General features: G+C 34.9%; 2 protein-coding genes across 5 annotated transcripts; both read left to right on the forward strand.

The window, feature by feature from the left end:
- Positions 1 to 594: 594 nt before the first annotated feature.
- LOC117411901 (NEDD8-activating enzyme E1 catalytic subunit) lies at positions 595 to 7910 on the forward strand. 4 transcript variants are annotated; one of them, XM_034906153.2, is made up of 18 exons: positions 595 to 714; positions 840 to 878; positions 1908 to 2028; positions 2716 to 2796; positions 3164 to 3246; positions 3619 to 3699; positions 3961 to 4004; positions 4365 to 4429; positions 4549 to 4704; positions 4901 to 5003; positions 5188 to 5304; positions 5626 to 5679; positions 5890 to 5926; positions 6012 to 6093; positions 6334 to 6434; positions 6763 to 6826; positions 7061 to 7115; positions 7449 to 7910. In XM_034906153.2, the coding sequence occupies exons 1-18, from the start codon at positions 695 to 697 to the stop codon at positions 7535 to 7537; spliced, it is 1392 nt and encodes a 463-aa protein (XP_034762044.1). In that variant the 5' UTR covers positions 595 to 694; the 3' UTR covers positions 7538 to 7910. The 4 variants fall into 4 exon arrangements, with proteins under 4 accessions (XP_034762044.1, XP_034762045.1, XP_034762046.1 ...); XM_034906154.2 differs by having other exon boundaries at positions 5191 to 5304; XM_034906155.2 differs by lacking the exon at positions 840 to 878.
- A 1840-nt stretch (positions 7911 to 9750) lies between these two features.
- On the forward strand, positions 9751 to 19525 carry LOC117964134 (TATA element modulatory factor-like). The gene is made up of 17 exons (XM_034906685.2): positions 9751 to 10262; positions 10901 to 12210; positions 12431 to 12534; positions 12789 to 12915; positions 13096 to 13201; positions 13362 to 13504; positions 13624 to 13790; positions 14228 to 14384; positions 14669 to 14761; positions 14982 to 15138; positions 15607 to 15799; positions 16252 to 16321; positions 16406 to 16498; positions 16702 to 16824; positions 17271 to 17423; positions 17612 to 17737; positions 18023 to 19525. The coding sequence occupies exons 1-17, from the start codon at positions 10127 to 10129 to the stop codon at positions 18161 to 18163; spliced, it is 3399 nt and encodes a 1132-aa protein (XP_034762576.2). The 5' UTR covers positions 9751 to 10126; the 3' UTR covers positions 18164 to 19525.
- Positions 19526 to 20261: the final 736 nt, after the last annotated feature.

Genomic DNA, 20261 nt, shown 5'->3' on the forward strand with positions numbered 1-20261 from the left:
TCAGTGGGATATAATAAACACGTTTAATAATAGAATAGGCTCATGCATTATGAAAAGTAGTTGATTACATTTTTGCCTCAATATTGAACTACATTGGATGAACAGGGAACACAAGTTCAACTCAATGTTAAAATGTAACTGGACAGCAGTCTGTGTTGACAGTTCAGTCCTTTTGCAATGAAAACACCTGGACTGTGTCTGCTCTCATTGTTGAATGATCCGTCACCTGGCTTACTCCTGAACCAGCATCACTGCGTAAAAAAACAAACAAAAAAAAATTATGAGGTGACTTTTTATGGGCTATTTTCATCTCTTCACAAACCGCAATCATTGGTTCTGGGAAGTACTTAAGTGAATCTAGATCATTTTCATATGGAAAGGCAATTTATTATGATACTTTTAATGAAATACATACCCTTGCAAATATAGACACAACATGCACTATACATTTACAATGCCTGTGTACTGGTGGTACATGAAAATGAATACAATTAAGTGTCAGCCCCCGTCATAACAAGCCAACATTTTTGTAGTTTGTTAGCACATATTACACGTGCAGAAAATGAACATACTGTAAAAAGAAAACAGGGAAATGATTTAGCACTTGACAGTGCACTTTGCTCTCCCTCTCGCAGGCAGTGTGGCGGCCGTTACCGGTGCGAAGCATTGTGGGAGGAGATGGGAGCAGGAAAATATGGCGGATGTGGAGGAGCCGTAAGTATCCGTGTTAAGAAGAGATGTAGAAAGAATTGGACCTGTAGTTTTTTTTTATGTAATCTCATGTATTACCCGCTGAAAGGAGAGCACGTTTGAACCTTCTTTTATTCTCTCTTTTTTAGGGAGAAGAAAAGAAGGAGAGTAGAAGAGCTGTCTGAAAAGTTAGTGATGAAATGCTATTGGCAGCAGCAGGTTTGGGGTTACACACAGTATTGCTGCATTGATGCGAAAATTCAATTTAAAAAAAAAAATGCTAGAAGAAATCTTAAAATTGACGATTCAACAAATTGAACACTTTATTAAAGTCCCCAAATTATACCTTTATTTACGACGGTGGGTAGTAGGCCTTTACTGTATTGCAAAATGAATGCAGTAATACTGTAATTGATTGGTTTGAAATATTAAACACAAGACAAGTGTATTCATACAGTATTGAATGTAATGTTTATAAATTTTACCATTTTAATGTTGTACTCCTAGCTAACGACCGCTACGTACTTTACTGTTTAAATACAGTATGGTAATGTAGGGCCTACTAAATTAAAAATTAAAACCCGAACCTTGCAAGTCAAGTTAATAATGTATAGTACACAGTGGGGTAGCGAGTAATCGTTATGCTTACCTACGGTACTCAATATTTACAAAAGGATATATTCAGAGATGAAGGTCTAAAATGATTGAAGTACAAAAAAAAAATATTTTTTTTCTTTTTAATTAGGTATTGCACCCCTGTAAGTGTCCAGGTTGCCAGCAATTATTTTAAGCGTTTAACAGATTGCACACGTTAAGTTGCCTTATCTGACTATATGCGATGGCTTGTCACCCAGTTCCATTTATATCGATTTTGTCATAAACAGTAACATTTTAGTTCACCTGTGCAGAGTCTCTGGTAAACTGGCCCATACCACAAAGCTAAACTGGTCCGAGAATGAACACTGAATTACAGTCTCACCCATGTGGTGAGGTATACATTTGAGCCACGCTTTTGTACCTGTATAAAGGTTGTACGATTTGTGTCTAAATGTAATAAGTTTCTTTTTTATACCAGAAATATAAAAATGAACTCCTGCACTATAATGCAGAATTTCTTTTAGGAATCAAGGTTGCAAACTTTGTCCATGGGGTTAGTAGACGTGACAGGATAAGTTACTGTGTTGTTTACAGCTGAATTTACTATGTGTTCTATGCAGAATGGCTGTGGATAGCGGGTGTAGGGACACTGGAGACTGGGAAGGTCGCTGGAACCATGTAAAGAAGTTCCTTGAGCGAGCAGGACCATTCACACACCCTGACTTTGAACCCAGCACTGAAGTGAGAAAAAAAATCACTTTCTACTGCAAAAACGAGAATGAAGTACACATTATATTAATATCATTTACATATGAAGATTTTTAAAGATTAGTTTATTGAAATACACATCCTGTAATGTTTTATATACTGTATTTTATTGTAGCGTGTTTTACCTCCATTGGGTCTATTTTAATATTTCACATATTACATATCCCATTTAACTATATTAATCTTCTTGTTTCCCATATCCTGTGTGATATATTACCCTTTTAATAACATCACTGAATACAATACAAATGCAGTGGAATAATGTCCATTGTAAATGTGTGGCAGTGGTATTAAGATCCACCACTGTTCGCATTATTAAAATAGCCCCTCATGAGATTTATCCTACATTCTTTGTGATGTAGAACTACAGCAAGGTGACATTTCAGTTTCAATAACAATTTAGTTTGTTAAACTAAAATGCCACCATGCAGATGTGTTTGCTGAGCAATGCAGTAGGTACAAACAGCACTGCTGTACCACAAGCCTATGGGTTTTCCACCTTGAATACTATTTTTTTGCGACTGCATAAAGTGCTGCATTAAACATGATTTTTTAAAATGTAATTAAGACTTGCATCTAGTGTAACTGTATTAAGTGATTCTTAATTAAGGAACAGGAAAAAGCCTTACTAACCTGATTTTGTTGTTCTTGTTGTTTTAGTCACTACAGTTTTTATTAGACACATGCAAGGTTCTTGTCATTGGAGCAGGGGGACTAGGATGTGAACTCCTTAAAAATCTGGTACAGTAATATTTTTCCTTAAATAGATCACTACTAGACTAATGGATGTTTTAAAGTCATGGTACTTCATAAAAACACACTTGTGTGTGGGGTAGCCTTTAGTAGGATGTTAAGGTCTATATAATGAGAAATGACAAATTCCATTTGATATTGTTAACATGAGTAAATATCTTATATACATATATATTTCTTCAAACACTATACATTTTGTCTGTTATACTGTTGCCCGTGCTTGGTAAACATACTTTATTCCTGACATATTAAGACCAATTTAATTAATAAATAATATTTAGTAATAAATTCAGTGTAATCCGAAACTTTGAAGTTCTAATCAGTATTATTATTATTATTATTTTTTTTAAAACAGGCTCTTTCTGGCTTTCGGCAGATTCACGTTATTGATATGGATACAATAGACGTGTCTAATCTGAACAGACAATTTTTATTTAGGTAGGTTTTATCAAGAAATAATTTTGAGATCACAAAGCTTTGTGTGAAGTAAACTACTGAAAGTTAATATTGATCTGACTACAGCTTTAGCGTGAAAATGTCCCCATTTGAACATTTACTTTTGGTTGTGTTGAATATTAGTGTTGTCTTTTTAGTTTTCATAAGGTAATGCAGCAGTAAACTTTTTTTGCACTACTGTATATAAGTGCATATTTCCAAAACAGTCTAAATTTGTTTATTTTTTTACCTTAATACAAACACCAGTCATAACAGCAGTCGCAGCTACAGCACAGTTTGACGCAATGTACATGTGTTATACTTTTGGGCATTTAATTGTGGGCAGTTTAACTTCTTCTCTGGGGTATTTTTCAGACCAAAAGATGTGGGAAGGCCAAAAGCAGATGTGGCTGCAGAGTTTGTCAACAATCGAATCCCTGGTTGTAATGTAGTCCCGTATCCTTTTTCATTCAAAATAAACAAATACATTGAACTTGAATGTCCAGTCTGGAGTTCAAATCCACCTTAAGTCATAAGGGATATGAAATTGGTGTTATTGAGCAAAAAAAAAAAAAAAGGATTTTAATGTTGGAATTAAAACTATAGTCATGTCGAGATCCATCATAATAATTTAAAAAAAAGTGTAATATTTGGCTGAACATTTGTGCCCGTGATATTGTATACATTTGTAATTTTATTCCTTGACCGTATGCAAAGACATTTTAAAAAAATTCAAGATTTTGATGAATCATTTTACAGACGTAAGTAAGAAAAAACAATGATTAATCTAATTGAACCTTGGTCAGTTTAGTTATTTGTTTTTTGTAATTGTTTTGATTTTATGTTTTATAAATGATTACACTTTTTAAAAAAAAAAAAAAAAAAAAAAAAAAAAGCCTTCATGTGTGAAGTAAATGTGATCTTGAAAAGGTTAAATTCAGGTTAAATCATCCCAAACTGGATCACATGTTTAAAATACAGGTAGGAGCTTAGTAATAAAGATGTTCTATATTGTATGCATCATTTCCAGTAAATGATACAAGTTGTATAATCCACAATAATATGCAAAACAAATATAATATAACTTGCTTACAATATTGTGTTGCTAATTTCTTCTCCAGAATTTCATATTATTGTATGCGGCCTGGATTCTATAATTGCTAGAAGATGGATCAATGGCATGCTGGTATAAATTTGTTTTTAAAGTTACAATTTTTTAGGTGCTTGATATAAAGCTTACATTTCTACATACACTTGTCAGCTGTTGCAACTAAGTTGTAAGTGGATTTTTTTTCTTTTTCTTAGATGTCACTTTTAAGTTATGAGGATGGTGTTTTGGATCCTAGTTCCATCATCCCTCTCCTTGATGGTGGAACTGAAGGTTTTAAAGGCAATGCACGTGTGATTTTACCTGGAATGACAGCGTGCATTGATTGCACACTCGAACTTTATCCACCACAGGTAATCACATTTTTGCAAATCACTTTGACATCCAGGAATAAGGTTTTGATTACTAGATTTCACAATTTCATATAACAGTAGCTTAAAACCTTACTTGCAACCTTACCCTGCTTTGTAATTATTTTTTTGGGCAATATTTAATAGCTTGGGTGTCAAGATTGGAAAGCAAATATATCTAAAATGTTTTACTTTTCAGATCAATTTCCCTATGTGCACTATTGCATCTATGCCAAGGCTACCAGAGCACTGTATTGAATATGTCAGGATACTACAGTGGCCAAAAGAAAATCCATTTGGAGGTAAACTGGAACAATGTGACTTTTAACAATTAAGTATTTGTGTTGCTGTGTATGTGACTAAAATAAATAAATAAATAAAATAAAAAATGAACTACAAAGATATTATTACTTATAAAGCAGTATTGAAAATCGGGTCCATTTAAAGGTGCAGTGTTGCTGTTTTTCATGTTTCTTTCTTGTCCAGCAGAGGGAGTAGTGCTGGATGGAGATGATCCAGAACACATTCAGTGGGTGTTTCAGAAGTCACTTGAAAGGGCAGCTGAGTTTAAAATTACTGGGGTTACATACAGACTCACACAAGGTACAAAATATTGTAACTTTATCTACATGTCTTTTAATGTTTTATATTTGGATAATATTTAATGGTGTAGTTGGTGTCAGTGGTAATTGAGCTTCATATCTTTGTAACAGCCTAATATAATTACAGCAACTACTGTACGCTACATTACTGGAGTTCAGCCTAAAACATAACTTTTGTTTCACCTGAGTTCCTAATAGAAGACTGCTGTCAGTTGTACATAATTATCCAATTAATATGCAGTATTGTAACCTAGTATTTCTCATGCTTTTTTTTTTTTTTTAAACCACTGGCTAATCTAGTGCATATTCAATTTTCATAAAGGTGTTGTGAAAAGAATTATCCCAGCTGTTGCTTCTACAAATGCTGTAATTGCTGGTATGTATTAAATACAAATACAGACTGCTGTTTATTGTATTCAAAAGTGTCAAATTGTTAGGTAAAATGTTGTAGCTTTGTAGCTTATGTAAAATGTAGCGCTATATATAATATATATATATATATATATATATATATATATATATCAAAATGTATAATCTTGGCTTTGCTACAATAATTGAATAAAATAACTACTTTTCTTTCATTCAGCTACATGTGCTACTGAAGTTTTTAAAATCGCTTCAAGGTAAGTTTCTGCTTAGTTTTCAGAGCTTGTTTCTTAGCAATGGAGAAACTACATGCAGAATGTATTTTTTGTTTCTTTTTTACAGTGCATATATTCCTCTAAATAATTATCTGGTGTTTAATGATGTAGATGGGCTCTACACGTACACATTTGAAGCTGAACGAAAGGTACGAGTTTGCTTAGTTATTTGTGATTAGTTAATTTTATTGGAGTTCATACAGAACAATGGCTATGAACATACTGAGCCAAGGCTGTCGCCTAGGTGGTTCTGGGACAGTCCAGGTTAATATTTTTGCTTAGAAATAACAGTTTAACTTGATATGAAATAGGGTGGTTAGGTTTTTGCAATGTGTTATGGTGATTTAGACCATAGGCATATTATAAGCTGTTTATTTGTATTTCCGTAGGAGAACTGTTCAGCCTGCAGCCAGGTGCCTCAGAAACTTCAGTTCTCATCATCAGCTAAACTTCAGGAGGTACTGGATTACTTGACAGAAAATGCATCTTTGTAAGTATAAAAACATTTAATAATAAATGTACTGGTGTACATGTCTTAACTGTGAATCACATTCTTCAGTAATGGTGTGGTCCAAGTCCTGGTATTGGCACCTGCCAGAAGTCTTATAGATGTAGCTGCTAACGGTTTGTTTCAGATGTTCAGTGTAGTTGAGGGGTGCCACAAAGAGTCAGAATGATGAAGCCTTATCTTTATGGAAATCATCTAGTCAATAGAACCATTTTTCATTCTCTTGGCTACATCTCTATTGGCCACCAATTGTTTTAACTTTCTAACATGTTTCCTAAACCCTTTGTATATTCTTTGCTTGTTTTTTCAGGCAAATGAAAACTCCAGCAATAACTGCAACAGTGGATGGAAAAAACAAAACACTTTATTTACAAGTAAGCATTTTACAGAGACTGGTGGTGGCAGGCTCTTAAAAATAGATACAGATAAATTACGTTAATTGCAGAATGTAACTTGTAAGATTTATAATTGGCTGCGTGCTGTTGCCAACTTGAGTAACAATGTAATTTCAGTACCATTCTATAGTTGTAAATTGAAAGTATTTTGTAACTATAAATTGTTTCATTCTCCTAGCAAATCAAACATGTAATACATGATCTTATTTGTAGACTGTAGCTTCCATTGAAGAGCGAACAAGGCCAAATCTTTCCAGGACATTGAAAGGTAACGTGAAATAGTAACACCTAGCAACAGCATGTGCTTGTAGCGATTACGTTTGACACATTTTGACCTTGAAAAGGGTTATTATTGTAATAGAATTGTCTCTTATTTTAAAAGGAATGATTTATGAACTTGGGAATATTTAAGAGCATTATTTAATAATTTTTGGTACAAATTCAAGAAAGATAAGGATGCCTGATTTCTGAAAGCCAGCTGTCTTTACTTTAAATAAATAAGATGCTTATTTTGAAATCCAGCTGTTGTCTTTGAGAATCTTTGTGGGATACTGCATTTATATTATGATAATCTTTTATTTCTTTGTGTTTACCTTTTTAGAATTGGGTCTTGCCGAAGGTCAGGAGCTAGCAGTTGCAGATGTCACCACACCCCAGACAGTGTTATTTAAACTCAATTTCACATCATAATCCATGTATCATTCATGAAATGCTGTATTATTCTAAAAGGAGCAAAGTAATGATCACCCAGCATTAACTTGATGTAAACTGGAATCCCCTTTACCAGTAATAATACCAAAAATACAGGCTACCGTGCAAAACTATTTCAAACAAACAAACAAACAAAAAAATCTGTTGAAAACACTTATTTGGCTCAAGATATTAGAAGTTAAGCAGACTGTATAATATCCCACTGTTAGATACTTAATAACCTATAGTGTATTCTTGCTCAATTGTACATTAAAAACAATAGTGTTTCCCTATGTTAAATTGACATTTTGAATTAGCGAGCCTAGTTGCATTACATGCATTTTATTTTCTAGAAATGTTAACTTGAAGAGAAGCCTGTTTTTTAAATGTAGGTTTAGAGATAACATAACCAACACAAATAGTTACTTCCTTCAATGTTATGTTATGTTATGTATAAATGTTCAATATTATGTTCATCTTGTATATTTATTTGTCATCGTGTTGATATTTTTCTGCTCAATCTCATTTGAGTTTATCATTCACAATGTTGTTGATATATATTATTGACTAATTAACAGAACATGTAAATTTGATGTTCTTTTGAACACAGCTCTTTATGAAGACTGAACTGAAATAAAAAGGTTTCTTACACAAAATAACTTGATGTACTCTTGTATGCAAATTGAATCCCTCCCCTTTTAAACCCTAGCAGATTAGATAAATAAGATTTAAGTAATATCTGTATCCCTATGTGTTCTTTTGGAGATAACATTACTGTGTGAGGCAACAAGGCAACAATTTGTGTGACCCTGTACAGACAGCAACTTACCATTAGCATTTTAACGTGCCTGCTGCTCTCTTGTGGCTCAATAAAGGAATGGCAAGTGCTGTATCCCCCCCCCCCCCCCCCCCCCCCACCCCACAGTAATAACTTGCACGTATTTGAGAATCCAGGGGTGATCTGTAGAATATCAAGTCTTACTGGAATCTTCCTTGACATATGTGTTAAGTGAGACACTGTATAGTGAACTATTGAAGGGTCATCACACAATATATCTTTTAATGATATGTATATTTACTGTCAACAAGGCCTAACTGAATTTATGGTGTATGAGATACCCAGGGAGCACAGATGTTTCCCAGTATATTTATTTCTATTTCAGTATTGTGTATGAGACAATACACAGATCATTGTCATTTGACATAACTGGTTATATATATTTTTATATATATATATTAGAAAACTATATTTGTTTATACATAATTTGTTCTATATGTTTGGTTATCGATAATAGCTATGTGGCCCAATATGATAGCCAATGTTTTCTCCCTTGCTTCACAGTACTTGACCCTGATAAGCTAAGCCAGGGTTTCCCAATCCTGTCCTGTGTACCCCCTGTGTCTGCTGGTTTTCATTCCAACTGAGCTCTCAATTACTTAACTAGACCCTTAATTGAACTGATAGTTTGCTTAATTAGACCTTTTTAATTGTTTTCCGCTCTTAAACAGTTGCAGAGTTCAAATTACTGATACAATGTTATAGCAAACTTGAAATGTGCAACTGTTTAAGAGATGAAAACAAGTAAAAAGGTCTAATTTAAGCAAACTCAGTTCAATTAAGGGTTTAATTAAGGAATTGAGAACTCAGTTAAAGTGAAAACCAGCAGTTGCAATCGCTCCACAGGACCAGGATTGGGAAACCCTGAGAAATCAATTTTATTGAAACTTGCAAGAAGCTGGTCTGCATTATGAATATGTCACAGTTGTGGCCACGTTTACATGGTATTTGATACTTAATTGGTCTAAGAGCAAATTTGATGTAAGAACATGAATGCTTTTGTCATACAAATGTGCAGTACTAGGAGATGCAGCAGTGCAATGATAGGGTAATTACTTAATTATTGTTTTCTTTTTAGCACAATGGCCAATCGTATCCTATTTTATTTTTTGCTGATTTATATTTTTTCAAAAGTTTATTTTCAGTTTGTTAGGTTAACTTCTGCTATTACAGGTAATGGGACCCCACTGTTTACTTTCTGGATCGTCATAGGTTGTGCCATGGTGGTAAAGCAAATTAGCTACACTTCAGGACAAGTTTGGAAAACTACACGGTTTACAGCAATTTTGCTATGCCAAATAGAAGTTTAAAATCTTAGTTGTATTTTACCGCATTAATACACTACTGCAAGGTAGTGACTTTTTTTTTTTGAAAAATCTTGAGTAAATACATCGTTTTACTTCCTCCCAGACGTGACAGGTTTGCCGGAAGTCGTCATCATGGGGTTTGTTTGGGACTACGTGGAAAGGAAGTGGTGTCTGAAATTGTCAAAACAAGACGGTGTTTCTCGTCTGTACAACACAACTTCAACATATTGGCGATTTTGCCCTCATGAAATAGCAATTTGATTGTGCATCAAAACAGCAGTTAATCATACAACAGACGATTTTGTTATTTGTTTACACGGTTCTAAATATTTAAGCCCGATGACAGTTCAGGGCCTGGAATACCTTCAGTCGCTTATGTAGTTGTCGCCAGTTACGTCATCAGTGGCTCAGAATACTACATCGCAGCGGGTTTTAAACCTAGAGATGAGTTGGTTTAATGCAACTCACTTGTCTAGTTTTGCCAAACAGGCTTTTACGACAGCTCAGAAATCAATCGACAGGGTTTTGGACATCAAAGAGGAAGACCAATGGGGTGACACTGTAATGCCTTCCTATGATGGTAGGTGCATAGTTTTACTGTGTTTGTTTTTCATAGTGCGGTTCTGTCCATTTGCTCTTTAAGATGGTCTGTTTAGTATCCAGATAGTAATGCATGCAATTTGAAGAGTGATCCCTTTTTTTGGCCAAGTATAAACATCCAATTGGTACTTGTGCCCTGCCATGCTACTGTAGTAGAACGCTTCATGTTCTGTTCTTTACTAATATAATGTAGCTACTGCAGTTTTTACTTATATAGTATGTTTATTGCGCTATGTAACAATATGGGAAAATAACCAAATGGGTTGTGCTGACGAATACCCATGGATTGGTGCCTAAACACATTATTTTAAAAAATACAAATAAAAATGCACTCTAGCATGACAATTCAAATGCATGTTTTGAGAGTGGAATCAGTTGTAGTAAATGTGAACTTGTCCTTCAAAAACATGGATTGCTGTTCTGTTCATAATGATTTTATTCATTAACATTTGATACATTATTTTCCATAAATTACAAAATTTATGTTGATAGCAATCCCTCACAGTATAGGTGATGTATTTTTCAGTAAAACTTTACAATAGTGTATGATATTAAAATGAGTATTTGTGTTAAAATAACGTAATGATTTTAATAACAGTGGTTCATGTTTTTCACTAGTACCTGGAACAGGTTCTTCAGCAAGTGGTGGATGGGGTACCACTCAGTGGGCATCTCCCCCAGAAGAATCCACAAATTCTGGATCTACAGAAGCAATCACGACCCCTGTCACAAGGACCGTTGTGGATGAATCTGAACATTTCTTCAGTGCCTTTTTATCTTCAACAGACCTACAAAGTGTCAAAAATACTCCAGTGGTTTCTATACCTCCTACAAAAGCACATAGGCCCAAAGAGGAAAATAAAGAAATAAGTGATACTCCAAATTCTAGGCAGACAGATTTGGTTGAGACAACTGGGAAGCTGGAAATAAAAACCCAAACTGTCCCCAGACCTGAGAATATTGAACTAACAAAGCCTGATTTGGATGTGGCTATTGATGGACCAGAAACAGAACTTGAACATCCTGTAATACATGAAACACCAAAAGTGTGCAAGGAGGAGTGTGTTAATGAAGAAAAAATACGTGATAACTCAGAAATAAAAACAGAGGTTTCTGAAGTGAAACTAAACCAATCTGTTTTGCCCACTAGTACAAGAACAAAGGCAACTGCTGGGAATGGGCAATCTGTTGGGAGTCCTCCAGACAGCCCCGCAAAACCACACACAGCCTCAAAAGACTTGATACTGCAGTCAAAAGACCCCAAATCTGAAGACAGGCAGAGCAACACGCCTTCACCTCCTGTCAGCACTTTCTCTTCAGGAACGTCAACAACGAGCGACATTGAGGTGCTTGACCACGACAGTGTCATAAGCGAGAGCTCGGCCAGTTCAAGACAGGAGTCTGCCGAATCCAAAGCTAGCTTGCATTTAATGCAGACGTCTTTTCAGCTTTTGTCAACTTCTGCCTGCTCAGACTTCCAGCGCCTGGACGACTATCAGAAGCTCACAGAGAGCTCTGGCTCCTCGGATGCTTTTGAGAGAATTGACTCTTTCAGCATGCAATCCCTTGATAGCCGGAGCATTAGTGAAATAAACTCAGATGATGAATTGCCAGGTCGAGCTTGCACCTTAGCTTCAGTTACCAGCAGCCCCCCTGCTTCAACTCCTCTGGCAGCTGATCCAGACGAGAGCAAAAGCGAAGAACTGAACGACACCGTGAAAGACAGGTCACTGGAAGAGAATGAAATGGAAGAGAGTTGCCGCAGTGCAACTCCTGTTAATTGCGAAGAACCTGAAGAATTGGTAGAGTCTGATCAAGCAAATTCAGTGTTTTGCACAGTGACTAATGAGCCCGAACAGACTCCAGTCCATCCTACGAGTGAGGAAGGCCAGGCAAACCAAGTATATCATAATCTGCAATTGCAAAAGGTGATGCTTCATAAAAAAAGCAGTGCATTCATGTAGATTGTAGGATTTAAAAACCACTACATAGTATATTTTGTCTATATTACCCTAAATATATCGTGATGTATGCAAACATCATGTCTTTTTAAAGTTAAACTGGCCAGCATGCATTCACCTATTCAATTTACTTCATCAGTTTAACTGTAATTTAGCTATATTCATTCCATATAACTTTTCTATTTAGGTTATTGATGAGCTGACGATCAGACTTGAAAAGAGAGAAACACAGATATTAGCTGTCAGTAAAGACAAAGCAAGACTGGAAGAAGACTATGACAATCTTAAAGAGTAAGTTGATGACCCATTTATTCAAAGGTTCTGCTCCTGTTGTGCTGCTGGTATTCTGGATAAAAAGGTATTGTTATGCTACAGCTTGTAAAATGTATGCACAGCATACAGTTCCAAAAGGTTGAGCAGTGATCGTACCATAACAGGGATATCTTTAACAATTCCTGTAAAAAGAGTAAGCTAGTATTGATGACTGAAAAATAGCAAATATGTACAGTTTGACTGGTTGATAAATGTCAGTTCTGTTTATTTAGTGAGATGATAAACCTGAAGGAGGAATGCTGCAGTGTTCAGTCTCTTAAAGAAGAGTTTACCCAGCGAATTGCTGATGCTGAAAAGAAAGCACAGTTAGCCTGCAAAGAGAGGGATGCTTTAAAGAAGGTAATCCAATGTTTGGGTTTACTGATATATATATTTGTTTTACTTTTTCTTGTCTTCTGAGCAACATATATAAAACACTTAGGAAAAGCAGTATGTAATGTGTATAACTTAGTCAGTATTTCGTTTTGGTAATTTATCATTAAACAAATTAGTGAATGAATGAATGTTTGTAATTATTAGGAAGTGAAAACACTTAAAGAGGAACTGTCCACAAGACTTAATTCAAATGAGACCGCTGAAATTATGAAGGAGAAGGATGAGCAAATCAAGGGTCTGCTTGAAGAAGGTGAGAACCTGTTTCTGCATCCCATGTTTTGTGACAATAATGTTTTGAAACTGGGTAAGCACATCTAGTAGTCAATGTCTTTCCTGACTATATAGCAATGTGCAGAAAACAATATTGCAGTACTGCATCAATATTTATATGCAATAAAATGTTTTTTCAGGTGAAAAACTTTCCAAACAGCAACTTCACAATTCCAACAGCATAAAGAAGCTGAGAGTGAAGGACAAAGAAAACGAAGTCCTGCTTTCGAAACAAAGCAAAAAGATCAAGGAGTTAGAAGAGGAGCTGAAGCATTTGCAGCAGGTCACTAAAACATTGTATAGTTTTTGAAAAAAAAGGAAATTTGACCTTGTCTTTTTTTATATAGTGTTTTGAAGTTTTAATGCAGCAGTGATACAGGTTCTTGAATCTGTTATTTTCAGGTGTTGGATGGCAAAGAGGAAGTGGAAAGGCAGCACCGTGAAAGCATTAAGAAGTTGAACGATGTGGTCGAGAGGCAGGAGAACGAGCTGAGCAGGCACCTGACAGACCTGGAGGAGTATCAGGAGACAAACCGCAGCCTCCAGGCGGCTCTGGATAATTCCTACAAGTGAGAATATATAGACCAAGAAAAACATCCAGCAGGGGGCAGAATAAGCTCTGAAACTGAAATATGAAAAGAGTTGAAAACCTATATATATATATATATATATATATATATATATATATATATATATATATATATATATATATATAAAATCATTAACTTCTACATACCTGGTGTTTAGGTTAATGCAGTCATTTTTCTAATATGTAAAAAAAAAAAAAAAAACACCGGCACATGAAATAAATGTACAATATATACAATTATGTCACCGTAGGAGTAAATTATATTTCATTTTGTAACTTCATGTGATTGTGAATTGACAGCGCAAACAACTGCACAGTTTCAGAACAATAAAGAAGACTGCACAATTTCTCTTTGCATTAGGTTTGTAGAAAATCTTACAGCCAGTGTCATTTTAATAAACAATGTCATCCATTTAGGGAGCTTGCAGAGTTGCACAGAGCAAATGCTACAAAGGACAGTAAAGCTCAGGAGGCTGCACTTAGCCGGGAGATACAGGCCAAGGAGCAATTGAGTGTGGCACTGGAGAAGGCCCAGGAAGAATCAAGAATGCAACAGGAGGTGTTAGCAATGCAGGTCAGAACTCATTCAACCTGTAGAAAGCTCTATGAAAGATAACTGCAGCCGATTCCAGTATAGTGAAGATAATGGCCGACCAATAAACTAATCGAGCATACTGACATGGATATCTATACCCATTATTATTTATTTTTCAATAAAAACCCTGAACATATTTAATTAGTTGATGTTTTTGTAAACCTATGAACAAGTTAACATCTTTGAATCATAACAGTACTTTAAAGTTGTTCTAAAAGGGATGACAGGCTCATGCAAGTGTTTTAATGTTCTTTTTAATGCAGGTAGGAGACCTGAGGTTGGCTTTGCAGAGAGCAGAGCAGCAGCAAGGTAGAAAGGAGGATTACCTCCGTGAAGAGATCAGTGAATTACAGCAGGTAATACAGCAACAACAAGGTTCTATTTTTTTTTTTTTACTTTACTTTATTTGGGTGGGGTGGTGTTGGTCAAAGAAGGGGTTTTGAGTAATGAACAACAGAATGATAGAAGTTAATATTTTATTTTTTAAATGACAGACATTCTGCTTGTCAGTTTACATCGGTATGTTTGAATTTGAATTTTCAATGTAGTGCTCTAACAGAAGAATACTTTTCCTAGAGACTTCAAGGAGCAGAAACTCGTAACCAAGAACTGAGCCAGAGTGTTACATCAGCAACAAGACCATTGCTTCGACAGATTGAAAACCTACAGGCAACGCTGGGGGCACAAACCACCTCCTGGGAGAAACTGGAGAAGAACATCTCAGATAGACTTGGTAAGCAAAGATACAAAAGTACTGTGTGGAATTTACTAATAAATCAAACACATTTATAAATGTGATAAAGCCAGAAAAGCATATTATGACATTATTCTTGCTTTATAAGAGATAGCATATCTTGGATTACATTCAAGTGTCACATGTCTGGCCCTCCGACACCCTGGATTAAGGGCTGCATTATAACACGGTGCCGTTATAAGAAGTGGAATTGTTGAATTTTAATAATACATTTAATTTTAGATAATAAGATTGCCTGTTTTGTGTAAAATTATCGCAATTGTTTTCTTTTTTATCTAAAACATAAATACAAGGTTTTGCTTCCACGGATTGCCTAATTAATCATCCCTTAGTTAGTAGGTTTATATGTAGGGGGCATAGGTTGACGTTTAGGCCTTGGGGTGCACATCACTGTTTTAAGTAAACGTGGGCCTTGTTGATTTTTAGTGTTTTCCTGTTTTTGATTAGCTGATGCTCAAGCACAGCTGGCAGCTGCAGTGGAGAAAGAGCGTGCTGCTACAGAAGAGCTTCTTACAATAAAATCCCAGATGGCAACTATAGAGTCTCAGAACAGCCTCATGCGTCAAGAGAAGAGCCGCCTGCAGGCTCAGCTGGAGTCAGAGAAATCCAAGCGAGAGAGACTGGAGGATGAAAGCAGCAGGTAGGCTTGCTGGATATGCTCCTCCTGGTATGTAGGGATGTGCAAAAAAAAACAAAAAAACATGGATAAGATCTCCCTACTATTGTTTATCTTCTATTCAAAGTTACAATCGGAGATGTTGGTTTTCACAATGATTATGTTTTGTTAATTTTAATAGACCCAATCATGTTATACAGATTTTAAATACATCTGTATTTTTTTCTGCACACGCTAACTAATTGGTTATATCGTATAAAAACCTAGATCAGTACGTCTCTTTGTACTACTCAAAACCAATTACCATCATATAGTTCATGGTATAAATGTAGCTTTTTCCTTTATTTTTATTTCTAGTTGAATTTATCAATATGTACACAGTATATCTATTTCATTTTATAGAGTACATTTTATACAAATACCTTTTGTGATTTTTTAAATGGTTTCCTTTTCATTGTCTCTATTTTTTTCCTCAGGGAGCAGGTAGAGTTGGAAAATGTGAAGGCTGACTACACGAGAGTGCTGGAGGAATCTAAAAAGCAAAAGGTATGTGTTGTACCGCTAAATGTAACTGTGGCAATCATGCAATAACATGCACAATATTACAAGTATTTACTTGTCTTACTGCAGATGCTTCTAACAAGTCAGTTAGAAATGGAGAAACTGAAGGTTGAGCAAGAAAAGAAGAAATGTTTTCTAGCTCAAGAAGCATTAAAGGAAAAGGTAAGTGTAAATACTTGTTAATGTTCTCACATTAACTCTTTACACAGACCTGAAACCACATTATCCTGTATTAGTTATATGAATTAGGCAGCTGTTCTTCATAAAGTACTTTACACACTGAATTGCTTCAAGCATTATTCATTTGAATTATTGAGGTTGTTTAAAGTTTTTCATCTTTTACTTTTTTATTGTATTTTCTAAAGGAAAGAAAAGCCTTTGTTCATCCTGCCCTGGAAGCAACTACTTCAGCAACTCCAACCTTATCCCGGTCGAGCTCTATCAGTGGGGTTGATATGGCAAGCTTACAATCGTCCTTCCTTGCACAGGTATAGTTTATGTATCCATTCAATGGGGAATAACAAGTTTTCCAGACATCAGTTCTCCTTTAATGTTGCCACAGCACTACAGGGTGTACCAAAAGTACCACCACACAGACATTGTTACTTTAATTGCAGGAAATTCTTAAATGAGCAGCCTTGTTCTTGCAGATATGCCTGACATATTGAACATTGCAGATGTTATTTTAGCACTCTCATCTCATGTTAATGTTCAGGTGTTCCATGGAAATGACTCTGTTGCACAATATTTGTAGAGTCAAAGTAAAAATAAAGTAAAATGATTGCTGTTCTGCCAAAACCACTTTTAGAGCCTGACTATTCCAACTTTAAGCATTAAAAATGACCATGAATTAAGTTTCCTTTTCAGTCCAGGTAAACCAGATTCTTGTTTATTGTTAATGGCAGTTAATACTACAAACCATTTTATTAAACAGGATGATGCCTTTGATCACTCATTTGGACCAATGACCACATCTGCTAGTGGAAGTAATCTTTATGATGCTGTTCGGATGGGGGCAGGATCCAGCGTTATTGAAAACCTGCAGTCTCAGCTGAAGCTACGGGAAGGGGAGATAATGCAGCTTCAGGTACTCTGTGACACTTCCATATATTCCTTCTTCTGTTTGGCAAATGTACTGTAATCATCTAAAATGTGCTTTATTTGCCTATGTAGTAAGTGATCTCTTCCTAGTTCTAAACTGGGCTCCCTGTTTATTGTGCCTTATATATATATATATATATTAAATATATATTTTTTATTTTTTTTATTTTTCAGTTTGAAATTTCAAACCTAGAAAAAACACGGACAGTAATGGCAGAGGAGTTGGTGAAATTAACCAATCAAAATGATGAACTTGAAGATCAGGTGAAGGAAATTCCCAAGCTGCGTGTCCAGCTAAGGGTGAGTACATTTAAAGAGAAACACCATCACAACACAAACAAAATACAACTGAAGTGCATATAGAAGCCCCTTTCTTCAGTTTATTTCTAGTTTTGAACCATTGACAGTTAGAGCGAAAGCTTAGTACATCTGTCTAAATGTGGTAAAAATACATGTTTAAAATAGAGATAGGCTACATATGTACAAGGTGAACTGGTGGATGATGTGTGTGTTTCATTCTTTTTTTAATTTGCTGTATATTCCTGTAAAAGTCAAGCAACTTTTTTGATGTTCTCATTTCTCCAGGACTTGGACCAGAGATACAACACCATTTTACAGATGTATGGTGAGAAAGCAGAAGAAGCAGAGGAACTTCGACTTGACCTAGAAGATGTAAAGAGTGTGTACAAAATCCAAATAGATGAACTTATGAAAACAAAGAAATAACTAAAACCTCCCTGCGGAACTATATCAGTAAGAGTGAAAAATATGATCTGATGAAGACTGGAACATAGTGGTGCACAACTAAGCAAACAGCTGCATTCTCTCAAATAATGTATTTGTTACCCCCAAATGTTCCCCTGTAAAAATGTGCAATGAAACCAAACGAATCATCATGATCCATTCCTTTACAGCAGGGTCCTGGAGAGCCCCTATCCAGCAGGTTTTATAGGTGTCTTTACATCATCCGTGGCTAAAGATCTGGAACACCTGTTCATCTTGACTAATTAAGCCAATAATTGGTTCAATTAAGTAACTGAGAGATTAGTTGAAATGAACACCAGCAGCCACAGTAGCTCACCAGCACCAGGGTTGGAGACCCCTACTTTACAGTTTATTTTGATAAAAGTTACACATCTAGGACACTAAATAGTCTTTCCCTAAATGTAAAACTAGACATTAAAATTACTGAAAATGTGGGCCAATGATTTTTCACAAAGAATTGCATGTGCATTAAATTATTTATGAAAGATTATTTTATTGAAGTGGCAATATGTTTGTAATTGACTATAGGCACCTTTTGCAATGAATGCTAGTAGTGGCTAATAATTTATTAAGGGTTGTGTTTTTTTTTTTTAAGTTCTGTAAGGTATTACTTTTTGCCAATTCTAATTATAAAATAATATAAGTAATTTTTACTCTAAAGCTGTGTTTCATTCACTCAAAACTTGATTATTAGCTATTTGTTTATGTATTTATTTTTGAGAATGTGACCTTGTACATTTAAATTACAATTGTAGTTTTTGACTGCAATAATTCACGTTTTACTTCATTGTCGTAAGTAAAATTGAAACCAAAACTAAAGTAAAAAAGTACAAAATGTAGATAAAATGCTGTAATAGGTAAAGCTGACCACAATCTATAGATTGTGGTTTTCAGATTTGATAAAGCGTACATCAACAGATAAAGTAATAGCTGGGTTTTATTGCATGTTAAACTTGTTCCCTTCCTACATATTTATGGGGTTAACAAACAGAGTGTAAGCCAATTACAAAAATAATGTAGTTTTCATTTACTGATAAAATTCATTCCAATCATTGTTTATAATGCTAATACATTGAAGTACGGATTTAGGACAGATCAAATACTTTAATCTATAGTCTTGAGTTTCTGCTGTATTTAACAGTATGTTGCTGTTGTACACTTCAAGAAAATATATAACTGAATACATATTAAAAATGTGTGCTATAGGTATGTATGCCACAAATGTAGGTTGCTTGTTTAAATGTCATACCTAGCTGTAAATTGATGTAAATATGGTCTTGAGATATATTTACAAGATATTGAAATTAAAATATCTTTAATGACTTTTTTGCTGAAATTTTTTTTGTAATAGTCACCTTAGTTTATTAAACGAGTTTTACATTACAGCACCTATTCAGTATTCTACTAAGCTTAGCACATGTATGCTAGCTAGAGAACAAAGTCTGGAAGCCTAGTAGAACATATACTGTACATAGTAGACTTGATTATCCAAGACCGCTCGTAGTGAATCGTTAAATTTAGAAAGGTTGCAATATACAGCTTGGTCCACTGTAGTTTTGGACTGGCCTATCCCTGTAGCCTATATACCGAATGCACTTCATTGTCCCTCGATAGATATCACAACAACAGTAAACACATTATATAAAATATACCATGTTATCTATACAAGAAAAAATGTCAATGTTTTGTGTAATAGAAAAAAAACGTTTTTTGACACGCAATATATTACCGTTTTGTGTATAATATCGGTCGATCTATCATTTGTTTTGCCAATGCTTTTAACAGCTTTGCATTTAAAATACCGGCATAGCTACACATAATAGGAAGTCATATTGGATGAGTCACAGTATATTACTTTAAAGTATAGCAATATATGTTCAATACACAGATGATTTTTTTCTGTTTCTGTAGATTTGTTTTCCAAATTGAATAAATACGTGTATTTTCTTTATTAACAATAACGGTAAACAAAACTAGAATACAAATGATTAATAATAATAATAATAATAATAATAATAATAATAATAATAATAATAACTAGTAAAACAGCTTTTTAATA

This window comes from Acipenser ruthenus, chromosome 25 (genome assembly GCF_902713425.1).
Source record: "Acipenser ruthenus chromosome 25, fAciRut3.2 maternal haplotype, whole genome shotgun sequence".
Classification (NCBI taxonomy): domain Eukaryota; kingdom Metazoa; phylum Chordata; class Actinopteri; order Acipenseriformes; family Acipenseridae; genus Acipenser; species Acipenser ruthenus.

Excerpts from the sequence above, each read along its gene's own strand:
- LOC117411901 (XM_034906153.2), top strand. The coding sequence starts at position 695 with ATGGCGGATGTGGAGGAGCC. Across the intron at positions 3,700-3,960 it reads CCTGGTTGTAATGTAGTCCC|ACATTTTAAAAAAATTCAAG; the intron begins GTATCCTTTTTC and ends CCGTATGCAAAG. Across the intron at positions 5,927-6,011 it reads GTTTTTAAAATCGCTTCAAG|TGCATATATTCCTCTAAATA; the intron begins GTAAGTTTCTGC and ends TCTTTTTTACAG.
- LOC117964134 (XM_034906685.2), top strand. The coding sequence starts at position 10,127 with ATGAGTTGGTTTAATGCAACTCACTTGTCTAGTTTTGCCAAACAGGCT. Across the intron at positions 17,424-17,611 it reads GGGAGATAATGCAGCTTCAG|TTTGAAATTTCAAACCTAGA; the intron begins GTACTCTGTGAC and ends TTTATTTTTCAG. Across the intron at positions 17,738-18,022 it reads AGCTGCGTGTCCAGCTAAGG|GACTTGGACCAGAGATACAA; the intron begins GTGAGTACATTT and ends TCATTTCTCCAG.